General features: G+C 41.8%; 1 protein-coding gene across 2 annotated transcripts; it reads right to left on the minus strand.

Moving 5' to 3' along the window:
* Positions 1-1,371: 1,371 nt before the first annotated feature.
* LOC141027942 (uncharacterized) lies at positions 1,372-9,052 on the minus strand. Of its 2 annotated transcripts, XM_073505601.1 has the most exons (6): positions 8,655-9,052; positions 2,614-2,751; positions 2,447-2,515; positions 2,219-2,281; positions 1,920-2,143; positions 1,372-1,813 (listed from the first exon to the last, which is right to left on the minus strand). In XM_073505601.1, exons 1-5 carry the CDS (start codon positions 8,901-8,903, stop codon positions 2,105-2,107), a joined length of 558 nt encoding a protein of 185 aa, XP_073361702.1. In that variant the 5' UTR covers positions 8,904-9,052; the 3' UTR covers positions 1,372-1,813; positions 1,920-2,104. The 2 variants fall into 2 exon arrangements, with proteins under 2 accessions (XP_073361702.1, XP_073361701.1); XM_073505600.1 differs by lacking the exon at positions 2,447-2,515 and having other exon boundaries at positions 2,219-2,380.
* Positions 9,053-17,948: the final 8,896 nt, after the last annotated feature.

Consider the following 17,948-nt stretch of genomic DNA (forward strand, 5'->3'; position numbering starts at 1 on the left):
GCAACGCCCGAACTACACAAGGGCAAAACAAGAAGGAAGATAACGATCTGGCTCGCTGATCTCTACTTTCTTGATAGGTTGCTGCAGGCCGCGGGAACTAGTCTCCGCGGAGAGCGGCGATGAGCTCTTTCCTGTCCTCATTATGCTGCTTGAGAGCATCCACGAATTCCTCCACCAGCCTTTTGCGCTTCATGCGCAGCACGACATTCTCGTCCATAAGTTTCTTGACGATGACGCTGGTCCTCTTCAACAAGGAAGTGGTCTCCTCCTGCTGCTTCGCACTTCCGACGATCTTCGCCTCAGCAGGTCACGCTCAGCCTGGAGCATCGCATTGCTCTCCCTTAGTTGCTGGATGACGCCGGTAGCCTGTTCAAACGAGGCTTTCATGTCATCCTGCAACCTCGCCCAGCCGGAGATCTGATCCATCTGGCTATGGACGATCGCATGCATGCGCCTGTAAGAGTCCTCGCCTGCCCGCGAGACATTTTCCCATGCCGCCATGGCGCGGGAGGACATCTCTGCTGCATTCGCGGCCCGGCGGGACATCTCTGCTGCTTCCGTGACGCGGCCGGACCAGTCTGCTGCATCAACGGCGCGGCAGGACCTCCGTGCTGCTTCGGCGGCGCGGCGGGACCTCTGTGCTACTATGGCCGCGCGGCATGACATGTCGGCTGCTTTCGTGGTGAGGCGGGACATCTCTCGTGCATCCACTTCCATGATCGCCTCTCCCTGGTGGCAATCTCTTGACCCAGAACTCACGCTGGCCATGGCAGACACAAGGGAACGATGATGAATGACTTGTTTGTTTTTGTGGATGCACTAGTGCAGAACCGGCCTTTAGCACCGGTTTGTTGCCTTTAGTGCCGGTTCTGCAACCGGCACTATGGAGTGGAGACTAAAGGCCCCCCCTTTAGTACCGGTTTGGCACGAACCGGCGCTAACGTGCCACCACGTGGCACGAGCCAGGCCCGGGTGCGTGTAGGACATTAGTACCGGTTGGTGTAATGTTTGGGTGTGTTTTGGTTTTAATTTTTATTTTTCCTTTAGTTTTATGTTTTCAATTTAATTTAGTGATTATTTTACATTATAATGAGTTGTTAAATCATTAGGTGAAAGTACCGTAGATTAGTTTCGACTGGATGCATGTGGATCCTAGCTAAGTGATGAAGTATATGCCATATCCATATTACTTGATCACTTAGTGATCATATACTTGATCACTTAGCTAGGATCCATCCAGTTGAAACTAATATGCGGTTTCTTTCATAAATGATATAATAACTCATCATCATCATCATCATCATATTAATATAAAAACTCTTGCATCATATCATCACCAACAACAGTATATACTAGCTAGCAAAGATATCATTGAGTTCAACATGGTCATGATATTATAAGCGTTCATAACACCACAAAAGCAAATCACTCTTTGAGATTAAGTTCAGGACGAAGAACACGGACACGCATGAGAGGACAACAAGTACTCAGAGCATGATAACTAGCTAAATCACTCCTGCTGCTCTCTCTCAGGTAAAATAGCATAGAACATGTATAGCTCTCCCGATTCATCATATTGGAGCATGCAGATGAACCTGTCTCCTAATCGTGGGCTGCGCTTCTGATTGCTGCCCCCTAGTACTTCTCTGTGATCGTTAACAATTTTGCTCCAATCTTTCACTATTAAGCATTCATCGCTTTCAGAAATCCTGAATGCACTCATGTGCACTGTAGGATATCTTGGCCGTAAGCTAACAATTGACATGCGACCTTTAGTCTCGATCCACTGAGGCACAACTATCATCGGGAGTCCCTGTTGAAGAACATCGTATAGTAATTAATATACTTAGCAATGAAAGTTTAGCTTGAAAAATAATGTATGCAAAAGATGCACTGAGGACTAATAGTAAAAATCTTACCATCTTTCCTAAATACATGTGACCGTAGTTCAATACGATCACTATTGGTCGCACGTTTTGAGTACTAAGATTTTCAAATTCAGGAAAATGATTTCTCTTAACAGCATCAAGATCCTCAAGCCATGAAACATAATGACTTATCTCCTCGCAGTTTAGTTCAGCTCCGGGACAGTAGTAGGTCCTGTCTACCAAGCGCCGAACATGTTTGCTTGAATGGAAATAAGCTGTCAATAGAAATTAGTTGTCAACTATTTTTGAATAAACAATATCAAAGACATAAATATGGTTGAGAAACTCACATAATGGTATAACTGGAGGCGTCTACACATCGACCCAGATGTCCCTATTACCTTCAATATCATCTTCCGGACGAATATCAAAGGTGATAACCATATCAGGCTCAAATGCATAAGTCTTGCATAGTGCTTGCCAAGTTTTGCATTCAAAATAGGTGTACGTGTCTGCATTGTATAATTTGACGTTGAAAGTATAACCAGCATGCTCGGTCTTCAGGTAAACTCTCTTACCTCCATAGTTTCCATAGTACTGAAACCTATCTTATCCAAAACAAAAATTCTTGCATGGCAGGGGATGCGCTAGTAGAATAGTGAAAATTTAAACTTATAAGTTGAAGCAAATGAAGCATATATAAGTCATGCTTAATTACGAAAAAAGACTTGTCGTTGTGACTTACTGTATCCACTTCGAAGGTCTCATCCAGCTTGATGCTGAAGCGCCTATCATCAACAAGGAAATTTCTGTCGCACAGGCCGCGCTGGTCTTCACATAATTCACACCTAATGAAATCTTTTTCGTCGTCGGACGACATTTCCTATGTTCATATAGGTGAAACATTAAACACTTACTAGTTCTATTAATTCAACTAATTCAACTACTTCTATTAGTTCAACTAGTTCTATTAATTCAACTAATTCAACTAAGCATTTAATAAAAATAAACGTGTTCTACTAATTTTCTTACTAAAATAAAGTAGCTAGTTCCATATAGTAATATTTTAATTAGACCATCACTTACTAAAAATAAACTAGTTCTATTAATTCAACTAAGAATTTACTAAAAATAAACTAGTTCTATTAATTTTCTTACTAAAATATATAAAGTAGCTATATATATAGTAATATTTTAATTAGATCATCAAATCTCATATACCTAAATTTTCTTACTAAAAATAAACTAGTTCTACTAATTCAACTAAGCATTTACTAAAAATAAACTAGTTATATTAATTCAACTAGTTTAAATAATCTCATATACCTAAGTTTTCTTACTAAAAATAAACTTGTTCTATTAACTTTATACTAAAAATAAACTAGTTATATTAATTCAACTAGTTCAAATCTCATATATATACCTAATTAAAATCTAGCTAATTCATCTAAAATTGACATTAATATTTAACATCTTTTCCATATAATTCATCTAACATTAACATTCTAACATTCTTATCTACGTAATTTATCTAACATTAATCCAAACAACAGAAAATAAGTAAAAACAATATGTGTGTGTGTGTGTATGTGTGTGTGTGTGTACGAGCAGGGGCGGCGGCATACGGGTGGCGGCGCGAGACGGCGATGCGACAGGGACGGCGCGACGACGAGCGGCAGGCCGGGGGCGACGGCGCGATCGAGACGGCGACGTGGTACGGGGCGGCGGCGACGGGTGGCGGGGACGGCGACGACGGGCCGTGAGGGCGACGGCGGTGACGGCGACGACGGGCGGTGAGGGCGACGGCGATGACGTCGACAACAGGCGGCGGGGGCGACGGCGCGCGGCGGGGGCGGCGAGGGCGGCGGCGATGTCGCGCGAAGTAGTTGGAGAAGAAGTGGTGGTCGATGAAACTGAATTTTTCGTAAGTGCCATATATATAGGAGGGGCCTTTAGTACCGGTTGGAGCCACCAACCGGTACTAAAGGCCAATTTTCGCCAGGCCAAGGGGCGGGAAACTGCCCTTTTAGTACCGGTTCGTGGCTCCAACCGGTACTAAAGGCCCCCCTTTAGTACCGGTTGGAGCCACGACCCGGTACTAAAGGTGTGCGCTGGCGCAGGAGCGGTGCGGGGAAGTTTTGTCCCACCTCGCTAGCCGAGGGGCGCCCGCACCAGTTTAAAAGCCCCGGCGCGGCTGCTGTCTCGAACTCCTCTCTATAGCAGGCTTCTGGGCCTAACTTTGGCGCGCTGCCCGTTGAGCCTTCTAGCCCTTCTGGGCCTGTATTTGCAAACCCTAGGGTTGGCAGGCCCAGCGGGCAGCGCCCCAACATTTTTTTATATAATTTTCTTCTATTTATTTCCGAGTAATTTTTTTTGCTATATTTAGTTTCTTTGTGAATATAAAAAAAATTATATAATTTTTTTCTTTTCTGCATTATTTATTTTCTGCTATTCATTTGTAGTGATTTTTAATTTCACCGTTATTTAGCTCTCTAAACAAATCGGTAAATGACTGAAAAACAGCAAATGATGTCAAAACGTGTTGGAAATTGATGACGTCGCTTTGAATGATGCATACTGAACGCAAAAATAGGCTGGAGTTGAAATAAGTTTAAAAAACATTGAAGTGCCCGTGTAACAGATGAGTTCTCGTCCGAAACCCTGATACTCCGAAAGAGATTGTCTAGTTTGTACAAGAGGTGCGTCCAGTTTTCGCCGTGACCCTCTCTACTCTTTTGCACATGCTATGCGGGCGAAATGATGATACCATGCCAAGTTCCAACATTTTCAGAGTTCATTTTGTAGTGATTTTCAATTTCACCGTCATTTAGCTCTCTAAACAAATCGGTAAATGACTGAAAAACAGCAAATGATGTCAGAACATGTTGAAAATTGATGACGTCGCTTTCAATGATACATACTGAACGCAAAAATAAGTTGGAGTTGAAATAAGTTTAAAAATCATTGAAGTGCCCGTGTAACAGATGAGTTCTCGTCCGAAACCCTGATACTCCGAAAGAGATTGTTCAGTTTGTACACGAGGTGCGTCCAGTTTTCGCTGTGACCCTCTCTACTCTTTTGCACATGCTATGCGGGGGAAATGATGATACCATGCCAAGTTCCAACATTTTCAGAGTTCATTTTGTAGTGATTTTCAATTTCACCGTCATTTAGCTCTCTAAACAAATCGGTAAATGACTGAAAAACTGCAAATGATGTCAGAACGTGTTGGAAATTGATGACGTCGCTTTGAATGATGCATACTGAACGCAAAAATAGGCTGGAGTTCAAATAAGTTTAAAAAACATTGAAGTGCCCGTGTAACAGATGAGTTCTCGTCCGAAACCCTGATACTCCGAAAGAGATTGTCCAGTTTGTACACGAGGTGCGTCCATTTTTCGCTGTGACCCTCTCCACTCTTTTGCACATGCTATGCGGGCGAAATGATGATACCATGCCAAGTTCCAACATTTTCAGAGTTCATTTTGTAGTGATTTTTAATTTCACCGTCATTTAACTCTCTAAACAAATCGGTAAATGACTGAAAAGCAGCAAATGATGTCAGAACGTGTTGGAAATTGATGACGTCGCTTTGAATGATGTATACTGAACGCAAAAATAGGCTGGAGTTGAAATAAGTTTAAAAATCATTGAAGTGCCCGTGTAACAGATGAGTTCTCGTCCGAAACCCTGATACTCCGAAAGAGATTGTCCAGTTTGTACAAGAGGTGCGTCCAGTTTTCGCCGTGACCCTCTCTACTCTTTTGCACATGCTATGCGGGCGAAATGATGATACCATGCCAAGTTCCAACATTTTCAGAGTTCATTTTGTAGTGATTTTCAATTTCACCGTCATTTAGCTCTCTAAACAAATCGGTAAATGACTGAAAAACAGCAAATGATGTCAGAACATGTTGAAAATTGATGACGTCGCTTTCAATGATACATACTGAACGCAAAAATAAGTTGGAGTTGAAATAAGTTTAAAAATCATTGAAGTGTCCGTGTAACAGATGAGTTCTCGTCCGAAACCCTGATACTCCGAAAAAGATTGTCCAGTTTGTACACGAGGTGCGTCCAGTTTTCGCCGTGACCCTCTCTACTCTTTTGCACATGCTATGCAGGCGAAATGATGATACCATGCCAAGTTCCAACATTTTCAGAGTTCATTTTGTAGTGATTTTCAATTTCACCGTCATTTAGCTCTCTAAACAAATCGGTAAATGACTGAAAAACAGCAAATGATGTCAGAACGTGTTGGAAATTGATGACGTCGCTTTGAATGATACATACTGAACGCAAAAATAGGCTGGAGTTCAAATAAGTTTAAAAAATATTGAAGTGCCCGTGTAACAGATGAGTTCTCGTCCGAAACCCTGATACTCCGAAAGAGATTGTCCAGTTTGTACACGAGGTGCGTCCATTTTTCGCCGTGACCCTCTCCACTCTTTTGCACATGCTATGCGGGCGAAATGATGATACCATGCCAAGTTCCAACATTTTCAGAGTTCATTTTGTAGTGATTTTCAATTTCACCGTCATTTAGCTCTCTAAACAAATCGGTAAATGACTGAAAAACTGCAAATGATGTCAGAACGTGTTGGAAATTGATGACGTCGCTTTGAATAATGCATACTGAATGAAAAAATAGGCTGGAGTTTAAATGACTGAAAAACAATAAATGATGTCAGAACGTGTTGGAAATTGATGACGTCGCTTTGAATGGTGTGTACGAAACGCAAAAAAGTCTGGAGTTGTAATAAGTTAAAAAAAATGAAGTGCCCATGTAACAGATGAGTTCTCGTCAGAAACCCTGATACTTCGAAAGAGATTATCCAGTTTGTACACGAAGTGCGTCCAGTTTTTGCCGTAACACAAGAAGTCCGGAGTTGTAATAAGTTATTAAAGATAAAAAAGAGGCACAATGCTCGTTAATTAGCTTCAAGCCTTTCGGAATAGTGCAAACTGCACTGCACATAGCTCCGTGCAGTCTACACTATTCCTCAAGGCTTAAAGCTAAGCAACGTGCAGATGATCATTGCGCCTCTCCTTCATCGTCTCTGCACTCAGGGCTTATAAACCGCTCCTAATGCCTCTCTATTCGCGAGGTGGGACTAAAAAACAGCTTAGTAAGAAACTATAGTACTGGTTCATGGCACGAACCGGTACTAAAGGTGCCCGTGGGCCCCAGCCTGACCATAGCCTGACGCAGCATCATTAGTACCGGTTCGTGACACGAACCGGTACAAAAGGTTGCTCACGAACCGGTACTAATGATCTCCGCCCGCCTAGCCGTTGGAACCGACACTAATGGACACATTAGTGCCGGCTCAAAATCAAACCAACACTAATTTGCTTCACATTTGACCCTTTTTCTACTAGTGATGAGGAGTTGAGGAGGAATGTGTAATCATCCTGGAGTAGTAATATTTATAACCGAGTACTAATACGCTCCTAAGTGGGAAACCGTTTAGGTTTTGATGAGTGTGAACAGGTTTGCAATTTGGATGTGTAGAGACGCAGGCTCAAAATTTATTGACGGTTCTATAATTTCTAAGTGCGGCACTATTTTCGGACGGCGTAACGTGGGCACACTTTCTCGGCCGCGTACGTGTCGTTTGCACCATATGGTGCACCGCAATATGCAATGTCAGCACACGTCTTGTTCCAACAACCGTGCGGACTCGTTATTACCATCACGCACGCTTCTTTAAATTAGAATGTGTGCCCGTCTAGCGCACACACATTGATCTGTCTAACTATTTCTATTTGTTGTCGCTAATCGCAAACAGTTCATCCGTGTGAAGTGTATGCCATCAATTGCAGACACTTTGATCTGGCTGATCGTTTTTGTTCTGTTGCCTAATCGCAAACAGTTAATCCTTCTGAACCGTATGCCCTTAATCGCACACACCTTTTTCTAGTTGCCCATTTCTGTTGTTCCGCCTTATCAGTTAATCCGAGTGAACTGTATGCCGTATATCGCTCACGCCTTCATCTGACTGCCCGTTTCTGTTCTTCTTCCTCGTCGCAAACAGTTCATGAAACTGAACCGTATGCCTTGCATCGCACGCACAACCAAAATATGAATCGTGTTTGATGCATTCATCATTGCAAATGTTTTTCACCTTTTTGACTTTTATACACCATCGTTTGCGATTATTGCATCGCACGCAGTTTGTCGAATGGTCTCTGATCGTAATGTTGCGTTAGCAGCATCCTACAGTAGTGTAAGTCTTTGTAGAGATTTTAATATGAACTACATACAAATATGTATAGACATAGTTTAGAGTGTATAGTCACTCATTTTGCTCCGTATGTAGTCCATATTGAAACATCTAAAAAGACTTATAGTTAGGAACAGAGGGAGTAATGATTAAGGTTTAAGTCTAATGGTTCATGATTAAGACTAGATTGCCCTCTGTTGAAGTCAATGTTTAATCTCTAGGGTTATGTGGTTTCGGTTAAAGTCTAATTGGCTATGGGTTAGTGCTAATTATCCAATGATTATGATAAATCATGTTCTGCTAGCTTGATTTTGCCACATTTCTGCAGCAAGATTGTTAATTAGCACTGTTTTAGTTCCTGTTTAGCAATTAGAGAAAGATGAATTGGCGAGATTAAAGAATGCTACTTTTGCCAATTCAGCCGAACCCAACTCTAGAAATCCCCAAACCAAAACCCTAGAATTTTTCCCCAATTTCTGTTCAAACCCTAGAAATCCAAATCCCAAATCAGAGGCAAAATGTTTCAATTGAGAGCAAAATGGAATTGGGGATCACCTACCATGACACCGGCCTTAGGGGTCCGCACGGCCGCCGCCGTATGTGCTCTTGATGGTCGGAACGCCGATGTCCTTCGGGACATCGCGTAGAATGAAGGATCAGCAGCCGTCGCTGCTACGCAACTGTACGCGCGTGTCGCCTGGCCCTGCGCCTTGCACGCTGCCATCATCTTCAAAGGACCACGCCGGCAGCTGCCAGCGAAATAGTCCTCCCACCGCACAGGGCGCCATGTGCGCGACACCGGAGCCATGCTCGTCGGAGGAGCGCACTAGATTCAGTCCGTTATGCGCTGCTCCGGTGAGGGCAGCTGCCGCGCCGCCATGGCCGACACATTTCGGTCGTCGCAGGCGCCGTCTCTGTTGCCGCGACTCTGGTCGCTCACTGTCTCGAGCGAGTGAATCGGGAGGCCAGGTGGGAAATGATTAGGGTTTCGGCTCGGGAGCTGTTTTGTTCGGCGAGAGACCGATCTAGCCCGTCTGTTTCGATCGGACGGCCACGAGCAACGTTGGGACCTAAGCGGGCCTTTGGGTAGTTAATAGCCGCTTTCACGGCTGGTCTTCGGCCGAGGCTGTTTTGGCCCAGCGCGACCAGTTTTTTTAATGACTAAAGCTGCTGGGCCGACTGCATATAGAGTAGCAATGGCCTATTGGGCTAAAACAAAAGGTATGTGCGTTTTTTCTTTCTATCCAGTGCATTTTACATATTATGATTATTCTCAAAATGTTTTGCACTATTATAAATAGAACAATTGCCACAAAAATGATGTCGAAAATTATGTTTTAGTTTTCTAAATAAAATGGAACCAACAAGAAATTTTATTTAGAAAACTTCTATGAAATTAATGTTTGTGTCATTTTATGGCATATTCATGTTCATCTCATGGTAATATCAATAAATGATGTACTTTTAATGTTGGAGAATTGATATTGCACACGAGATTTATGTGTTCATTTTTTTAATACAGACCAACATTGTTTTACATTTTTTGAATCACCCTTTTAATTCCTTATTATTTTCTGCCCAACGGTGATATAATTGGGAGCTATATTTCGCATGAAAATTGATCAAACCAATGTCGATTATTTTTTGTGCAATTTAATTTAATTATGATGTTGTTTTCCTTTACTTATGATATTTTGAAATGATGACAGCTCCCGGTCCTCGTGGTCTCGAGAACATCGAGCCACTCACGGGAAACAACTTCCAAACATGCAAGGACTCGTTGCTACTGCACCTCGGCTGGCATGAGGTTGACCTCGCTCCGATGCAAAGTAAACCAGTGGAACCTAAAAGGATGCCATTGCGTATGCTTGAGCTTAAGAAAGCCTATGATACTAAAGTTGAGAAGTAGGAGAGGTCAAATAGAATGGCACTCCTAATTATGAACTTCTCCATCTCTACTGAGATTAAAGGGTCTATTACCGCTAATGAAAGTGCCGCCGAATATTTGAAATCGGTGGAAGAACAATTTAAGGGCTCAGAGAAAGTGTATGTAGATGAGCTTTTGCACAAGCTGCTTGCAAAATATGAAGGGCAAGTAAATTTGAGGGAACATATTTGAAGTATCAGCAATGCCGAAGCAAAGCTTAAAACCATGAAGTGTGACTTGAGAAAAGAGCTTCTTGTGCTCCTAGTTTTTAGGTGACTACCCTCACAGTTCCATCCACTCAAGGTAATTGAACCAAGTAATCAAAAGCATCTTGTCTCAATTGGAGAGGTATCTAGTCTCTATCTCACTCCGCATCTATATTCAGGAGCGCCATCGTGTTGGCCGTGTCTAACGTCTCGTTCTTAGAGAGATTGACGAGGCAGGTAACCCCAAGGACGTCTATATTCCTAAGCTGGCACGCTTGAACGACACATACTTAAAAGTGATGATTAGTGCTTGAACATCATCAAAATCATGTGGTGCTTAAAATTTATTCAAAACAAAAATGTATACATATTTTTCAGATGGTAAAGAGCCATCTCTAGACTCTTACTATTCTCTCTTTGTCAACTTTCACTAGTAGAAAATCTGCCTTTCGTTCTAGCCTATTCGGAGCATTAGTCCCGGCCGCGTTACGAACCGGGACTAATGTGAGCATTAGTCCCGGTTCCAACGGCTAGGACGCCGGCTGGGGCTCGGAAGGCATCAGTCCTGGTTCGAAGGGGACCTTTAGTCCCGGTTCCAGACACCAACCGGGACTAAAGGGTCCCGGTTGATGTCTGGAACCGGGACTAAAGGTCTGTTTTTAGTCCTGGTTTTAGACCCCAACCAGAACTAAAAGTTTGCCTATATATACCCCTGCCCGTCCTCTCCTTTGTTTTGTCCTCAGAGAAGGTGGGAGGTGTGGGCTATATTGTGTTCCGTTCCTATGCACAAGAGCTGCTTGATGAAAGGCCTGAGAGCATGATGTCATTGATATGAGGTGCCCGAGCCACACTTAAGCTTTCTCCTCTTTCTTCTCCTCTGTTCTTCCTCCAAGCTCTCGTCCCTGTCATCACCGTCGTTGATCGCGCGTGCCGATCTCATCGCCGGCACCACCATGGTGAGCCTCTTATTATTATTATTTTTTAAATCTTACTTGTATGATTTTGATAGTTACTTGTATAATTTTCTTACTTGTATTATTGTTTGTTATTATATAGTGCCATGGTTTTGATATCCGCCCCCCGTCGGCTCTCGTCCGGTCTATGATTCGTATGTGGTATATTATCTTTTATAACTATTTGTTTCATTTAGTGTTTATGACAATTATGCCAACCAACTTGACATACATATTTATACGTAGGAGTTATGTGAACCGGAAATTCCAACCGACCCTCTTGTCGAGAGGTTAAATTTAGTTGAAAAAGAAAACAATTATTTGAAAGAAAAATTAAAAAGAATTGAAGAAGAGAAGATGAAATTGGAGTTCATGTTGCCGATGTCGTCGATATACACAAGATCTAGATGGATGCAATGCGCTTGAAGATTACAAAGATTAGAAAATATGCCATTGATAAAGAGGCTTGGTATCATTATGTTGTTGGATCAATTTTTACCGTAGTTGCGATTTTGATCTCATTTGCTGTTGCATTTAAATGTTTTACATAGTTGTATGTTAGTTTCAATGTATGTTTTAGATGCTCTAGATTGTTGTATGTTGTTTTATGAGAACTATGTATGAACTTTATGTATTTATTTTTGTAGTAATAACATTTGATCACTACTGTACTTTGGTTTTAATGTGATGACCTTGTATTAATTTGGTCATTTCTCTATTCATGATGTTCTGTAATAGTTTTTGATATACCTAATTATATAATGCAAATGAATCGGCAATGGATGTAAGGTGATCAACACAGTGCCGAGTACATTATGGGCATGCATAATTTTATGGGTGTGGCTGAGGCAAACAATCTAAATGGTTTTATGCATTGTCCCTGTGTATCTGTCGGAATGATAAGGATTACTCTTCCTCAAAAATCCTTCACATCCACTTGCTTAAGCCCGGTTTCATGCCCAGCTATACTTGTTGGACCAAGCACAGAGAAAGAGGGATTATGATGGAATCTTTGTAAGAGCTAGGGTATATATGTGTTTTGGGGGTTATGAATTTCAATTATTCCTATCCTTTTAGTATTTTAATTATATAGAGGAGTTAATCAAAGAAATTATGTCCAAAAAAATATGAATGTCTTCTGAGCATTCCAGATAAGCCGCTTGAGGTTGACAGACATAGGCAGTGGCGGATCCAGGAATTCAACTTTGGGTGTTCAAATTTCTGTTCACCCTAACAGAGAAGCCAACTAGGTCCACGGCAATACAAATTGTTCATTATAGTAATAGTATCTCACAAGATTAAGTTCATCCTACTCCATAAAGTTTTTAAATCAACCGTTCTTCCTCTAAGTTTTGAATGGTCTACTGCAATTCGAAGACAATTCATTTGCATTTTTCTGCTTATTAAATCAACCAGATCCTCACTCATGTGAGATCTACAGATCTATATCTCTCTGAATCCAATAATAAGCAACACACTAAGTTCGGGATTTCACAACACACTCAGTGAACTTTGCAATTTAAGAATTGGAAAAGGATTTACCTTTGGATTAGGGATTGAGGTTGTTGGCTACACTGGTAAGGCAGACAACCGCGGCGGCCACTGCCACGCCGCTCGTTCCCACCTACAATGCATCGCAATCCCTGTTGGCGGCGACAGGCGTGGCACTATGCGGCTTGTCTGTGTCCTCCGCAACGGCTAAACACGTAGGAGGCTCCATGCCGCTCGGCGCCATTGGCTTGGTCGAGCTCTCACTCGCCGGGCTCGCCATGAACACACAGCAAATTAGTAGTGCATCACCGCTTCGTTTGTGGGCAGATGAAAATTGAAGCATCTATGTATGACTGATGATTGGCTGCGTGCGTGAATACAGCTCGCTGCTGGCCTGCGGGCTCATTGCTGCTTCCAAAATGGGCTACTGGCCTATAGACTGAAGGTTATTGTCTCCGTTATGTATACCTACACAGTATATACAATTTTATCAGAAAAATTTGGGTGTACATCTGTACACCCATGACCAATGGTGGATCCACCCCTGGGCATAGGCCATACACCCTCACTAGTTGAAGTGTTTCCAGCCCCAAGTTTTGCAAGATTCCACCCCTAGCTATCATACACGGTTAGTACCGGTTGGTGGCTCCGTATAAAGTAACAAGGATAATATAAACATGGCTTAAACATCTTGACGTGGATGAATACAGCATAAGCATCGGAGATGATAAGAGAGAAATGGTGTATGACATAAAGTTGGAGCTATTGTGTGGATTCTCTAATCGAAGGACCCCTTATGCCGAGCCAAGTCCAAATGAGGAGTTCTGGTTGCTTTCTGGCGAAACTGAGGACAACATATCAGATGGTAGGATTGTTCAAGTAACTGTTCGGCATATACAAGATAACCGAATATTTTGCATATTTGATTCTGGGTTGAAAGCCATTGTTATGGGAGACAACTATTCTGATGATGGTTTTGATCTATAATCACTATAGTTACATGAAGGCGATGTATTAACTGGCAAAATTAAGATTGTGAATAAAAATTCATAGTTTACCTAACATGCAAGAAGAGAGAAATGAAGAGATGGCCATTCTCGAGAAATAACCATGATCCATACTATCATGCACAAAAGGTGGTTCCGACAAAGGATGGCAAGGCTCAGAAAGTAAAAGAAGCGAAGAAACATTTCAAGCCCAAGATGATTGTTCATCCTCACTTTCAGAATTTGGAATTTAACATGGGCTCAGTAACAATGGTGGGGGTTTTGACAAGCTTTGATCAAGTTAACTTGTTCTCCAACTTGTGGCACTTGATGGAGGTGATGCTCATGACCATCTGGCAATGTGGTAAAAAATTGAGATCAATGGGATAAAGTTGCCAATGTAACTTTGTTAAACCCTAGAGATGGTCAGAATTGGTTTTGGCATACTTTGAACAAGCTAATTTGTTGTCCTTGATGCACCACGTGGCCTAGATGAATATTAAGACCATTTTAGCAGGTGTACCAAGTTTGAGCTCATTTGGACATGTTTAGCAATGTAAAGTTGCTCAAACTACAAAATGGATAGAGATGGTTTTGAGGGAATTTGATGTTGTTATCATGTTCTCCAACACATGAGACTTGGCAAGATCATCAGATATGGCATTTTTGACATGCTAGAATTTTCTTGGAATTTATGGTCAACATTTCCTTTGTAAATATTTCAAAATCTTGAAATATACAGAAAGGGTTGATACGCCCATTTTGCATCATGCTTTTATATCGATATTTATTCCATCATGGACTGTTATTACACGTTATGTCACAATACTTATGGCTATTCTCTCTTATTTTACAAGGTTTACATAAAGAGGGAGAATGCCGGTAGCTGGGATTCTGGGCTGGAAAAGGAGCAAATATTGGAGACCTATTCTGCACAGCTCCAAAAGTCCTGAAACTCCACAAAAGTCATTTTTGGAATTAATAATAAATATTGAGCAGAAGAAGTACCAGAGGGGGCCCACACCCTGGCCATGAGGGTGGGGGCGCGCCCTACCCCCCAGGGCGCGCCCCTGCCTTGTGGGCCACCTGGCAGCCCTCCGGTGCCCATCTTCTGCTATATGATGTCTTTTACACTGGAAAAATCATAAGCAACCTTACGGGACGAAACTCCGCCGCCACGAGGCGGAACCTTGGCGGAACCAATCTAGGGCTCCGGCGGAGCTGTTCTGCCGGGGAAACTTCCCTCCGGGAGGAGGAAATCATCACCATCGTCATCACCAACGATCCTCTCATCGGGAGGGGGTCAATCTCCATCAACATCTTCACCGGCACCATCTCCTCTCAAACCCTAGTTCATCTCTTGTATCCAATCTTTGTACCAAAACCTCAGATTGGTACATGTGGGTTGCTAGTAGTGTTGATTACTCCTTGTAGTTGATGCTAGTTGGTTTATTCGGTGGAAGATCATTTGTTCAGATCCTTAATGCATATTAATACCCCTCTGATCATGAACATGAATTTGCTTTGTGAGTAGTTACGTTTGTTCCTGAGGACATGGGAGAAGCCTAGCTATTAGTAGTCATGTGAATTTGGTATTCGTTCGATATTTTGATGAGTTATATGTTGTCTCTCCTCTAGTGGTGTTTTGTGAACGTCGACTACATGACACTTCACCATTATTTGGGCCTAGAGGAAGGCATTGGGAAGTAATAAGTAGATGATGGGTTGCTAGAGTGACAGAAGCTTAAACCCTAGTTTATGCGTTGCTTCGTAAGGGGCTGATTTGGATCCACTTGTTTCATGCTATGGTTAGGTTTACCTTAATACTTCTTTTGTAGTTGAGGATGCTTGCAATAGGGGTTAATCATAAGTGGGATGCTTGTCCAAGAAAGGGCAGTACCCGAGCACCGGTCCACCCACATATCAAATTATCAAAGTAAGGAACGCGAATCATATGAGCGTGATGAAAACTAGCTTGACGATAATTCCATGTGTCCTCGGGAGCGCTTTTCTCTATATAAGAACTTGTCCAGGCTTGTCCTTTGCTACAAAAAGGATTGGGCCACCTTGCTGCACTTTATTTACTTTCATTGCTTGTTACCCGTTACAAATTACCTTATCACAAAACTATCTGTTACCGATAATTTCAGTGCTTGCAGAGAATACCTTACTGAAAACCGCTTTTCATTTCCTTCTGCTCCTCGTTGGGTTCGACACACTTACTTATCGAAAGGACTAAGATAGATCCCCTACAATTGTGGGTCATCAAGACTCTTTTCTGGCGCCGTTGCCGGGGAGTGAAGCGCCTTTGGTAAGGAAAAATTTATATAGTGTGCTGAAATTTACTGTCCCTTGTTACTATGGAACATAATCCTATGAGGGGCTTGTTCGGGGTATCTTCACCCCGACCAGTAGAGCAAAGAGTTGCTCCTCAACCTACTGAACCTACTGAAAATGTTTACTTTGAAATTCCTTCGGGTATGGTAGAGAAACTGCTAGCTAATCCCTTTGCAGGAGATGGAACAATGCATCCCGATTTACACCTAATCTATGTGGATGAAGTTTGTGGATTATTTAAGCTTGCAGGTATGCCCGATGATGTTATCAATAAGAAGGTCTTCCCTTTATATTTGAAGGGAGATGCATTGACATGGTATAGGCTATGTGATGATATGGGATCATGGGACTACAAACGATTGAAAATGGAATTTCACGAGACGTTTTATCCTATGCATCTTGTTCATCGTGATTGTAATTATATATATAATTTTTGGCCTCGCGAAGGAGAAAGCATCGCTCAAGCTTGGGGGAGGCTGAAGTCAATGTTATATTCATGCCCCAATCATGAGCTCTCAAGAGAAATGATTATTCAAAAATTTTATGCTTGGCTTTCTCTCAACAATCGCTCCATGCTCGATACTTCTTGTGATGGGTCTTTTATGATGAAAACTATTGAATTCAAATGGGATTTATTGGAAAGAATTAAACGCAACTCTGAAGATTGGGATCTCCACGAAGGTAATGAGTCAGGTATAACACCTAAGTTTGATTGTGTTAAATCTTTTATGGATACCGATGCTTTTCAAGGATTTAGCACTAAATATGGTCTTGACTATGAGATAGTAGCTTCTTTCTATGAATCATTTGCTACTCATGTTGACCTCCCTAAGGAGAAGTGGTTTAAATATAATCCTCCCACTGAAGTAAAAGTAGTTGCACCTATTACAGTTGAAGAAAAGACTATCACTTATAATGATCCCGTTGTTCCTTCCACTTATATTGAGAAACCACGTCTCCCTGTTAGGATAAAGGATCATGCTAAAACTTCAATTGTGGTTTGTAAGGGTAATACTAGAACATATACACCACCTGAGCAAATTAAAGTTGAACCTAGTATTGCTATGGTTAAAGATCTCTTGGCCGATAATATTGATGGGCTTGTTATTTTTTTCTGTGATGCAGCTGCTAGAATTGCTAGACCCGATGCTAAGAAACATAGACCTGTTGTAGGCATGCCTATTATTTCTGTTAAAATAGGAGATCATTGTTATCATGGCTTATGTGATATGGGTGCTAGTGCTAGTGCAATACCTCATTCCTTATATAAAGAAATTATGCATGACATTGCACCTGCTGAGATAGAAGAAATTGATGTTACAATTAAGCTTGCCAATAGAGATACTATTTCACCAATTGGGATTGTTAGAGATGTTGAAGTCTTGTGTGGGAAAGTTAAATATCCTGTTGATTTTCTTGTTCTTGGTTCCCCACAAGATGACTTTTGTCCCATTATATTTGGTAGACCCTTCTTGAACACTGTCAATGCTAAGATAGATTGCGAAAAGGATGTTGTTATGATTGGCTTAGGGGATATGTTGCATGAGTTTAATTTTGCTAAATTTCGTAGACAACCCCATGATAAAGAATTGCCTAGTAAGGAGGAAATTATTGGTCTTGCTTCTATTGCCGTGCCTCCTAATGATCCTTTAGAACAATATTTGCTAGACCATGAAAATGATATGTTTATGAATGAAAGAAGGGAAATAGATGAAGTATTCTTTAAACAGGGACCTATTTTGAAACACAACTTGCTTGTTGAAATCCTAGGGGATCCTCCACCACCCAGGGTGATCCCGTGTTTGAGCTTAAACCATTACCTGATACTCTTAAATATCCTTATCTTGATGAAAAGAAGATATGTCCTGTTATTATTAGTGCTAACCTTTCAGAGCAGGAAGAGGAAAGATTATTGAAAACTCTGAAGAAGCACCGTGCTGCTATTGGATATAC

This window comes from Aegilops tauschii, chromosome 7 (genome assembly GCF_002575655.3).
Source record: "Aegilops tauschii subsp. strangulata cultivar AL8/78 chromosome 7, Aet v6.0, whole genome shotgun sequence".
Taxonomy (NCBI): Eukaryota; Viridiplantae; Streptophyta; class Magnoliopsida; order Poales; family Poaceae; genus Aegilops; species Aegilops tauschii.

Coding starts and splice junctions, on each gene's coding strand:
- LOC141027942 (XM_073505600.1), bottom strand. CDS start 8,903: ATGGCTCCGGTGTCGCGCACATGGCGCCCTGTGCGGTGGGAGGACTAT. Junction 2,752..8,654: donor CCCCTAAGGCCGGTGTCATG/GTAGGTGATCCC, acceptor ATATGAACATAG/GAAATGTCGTCCGACGACGA. Junction 2,144..2,218: donor GCCTCCAGTTATACCATTAT/GTGAGTTTCTCA, acceptor TTCTATTGACAG/CTTATTTCCATTCAAGCAAA.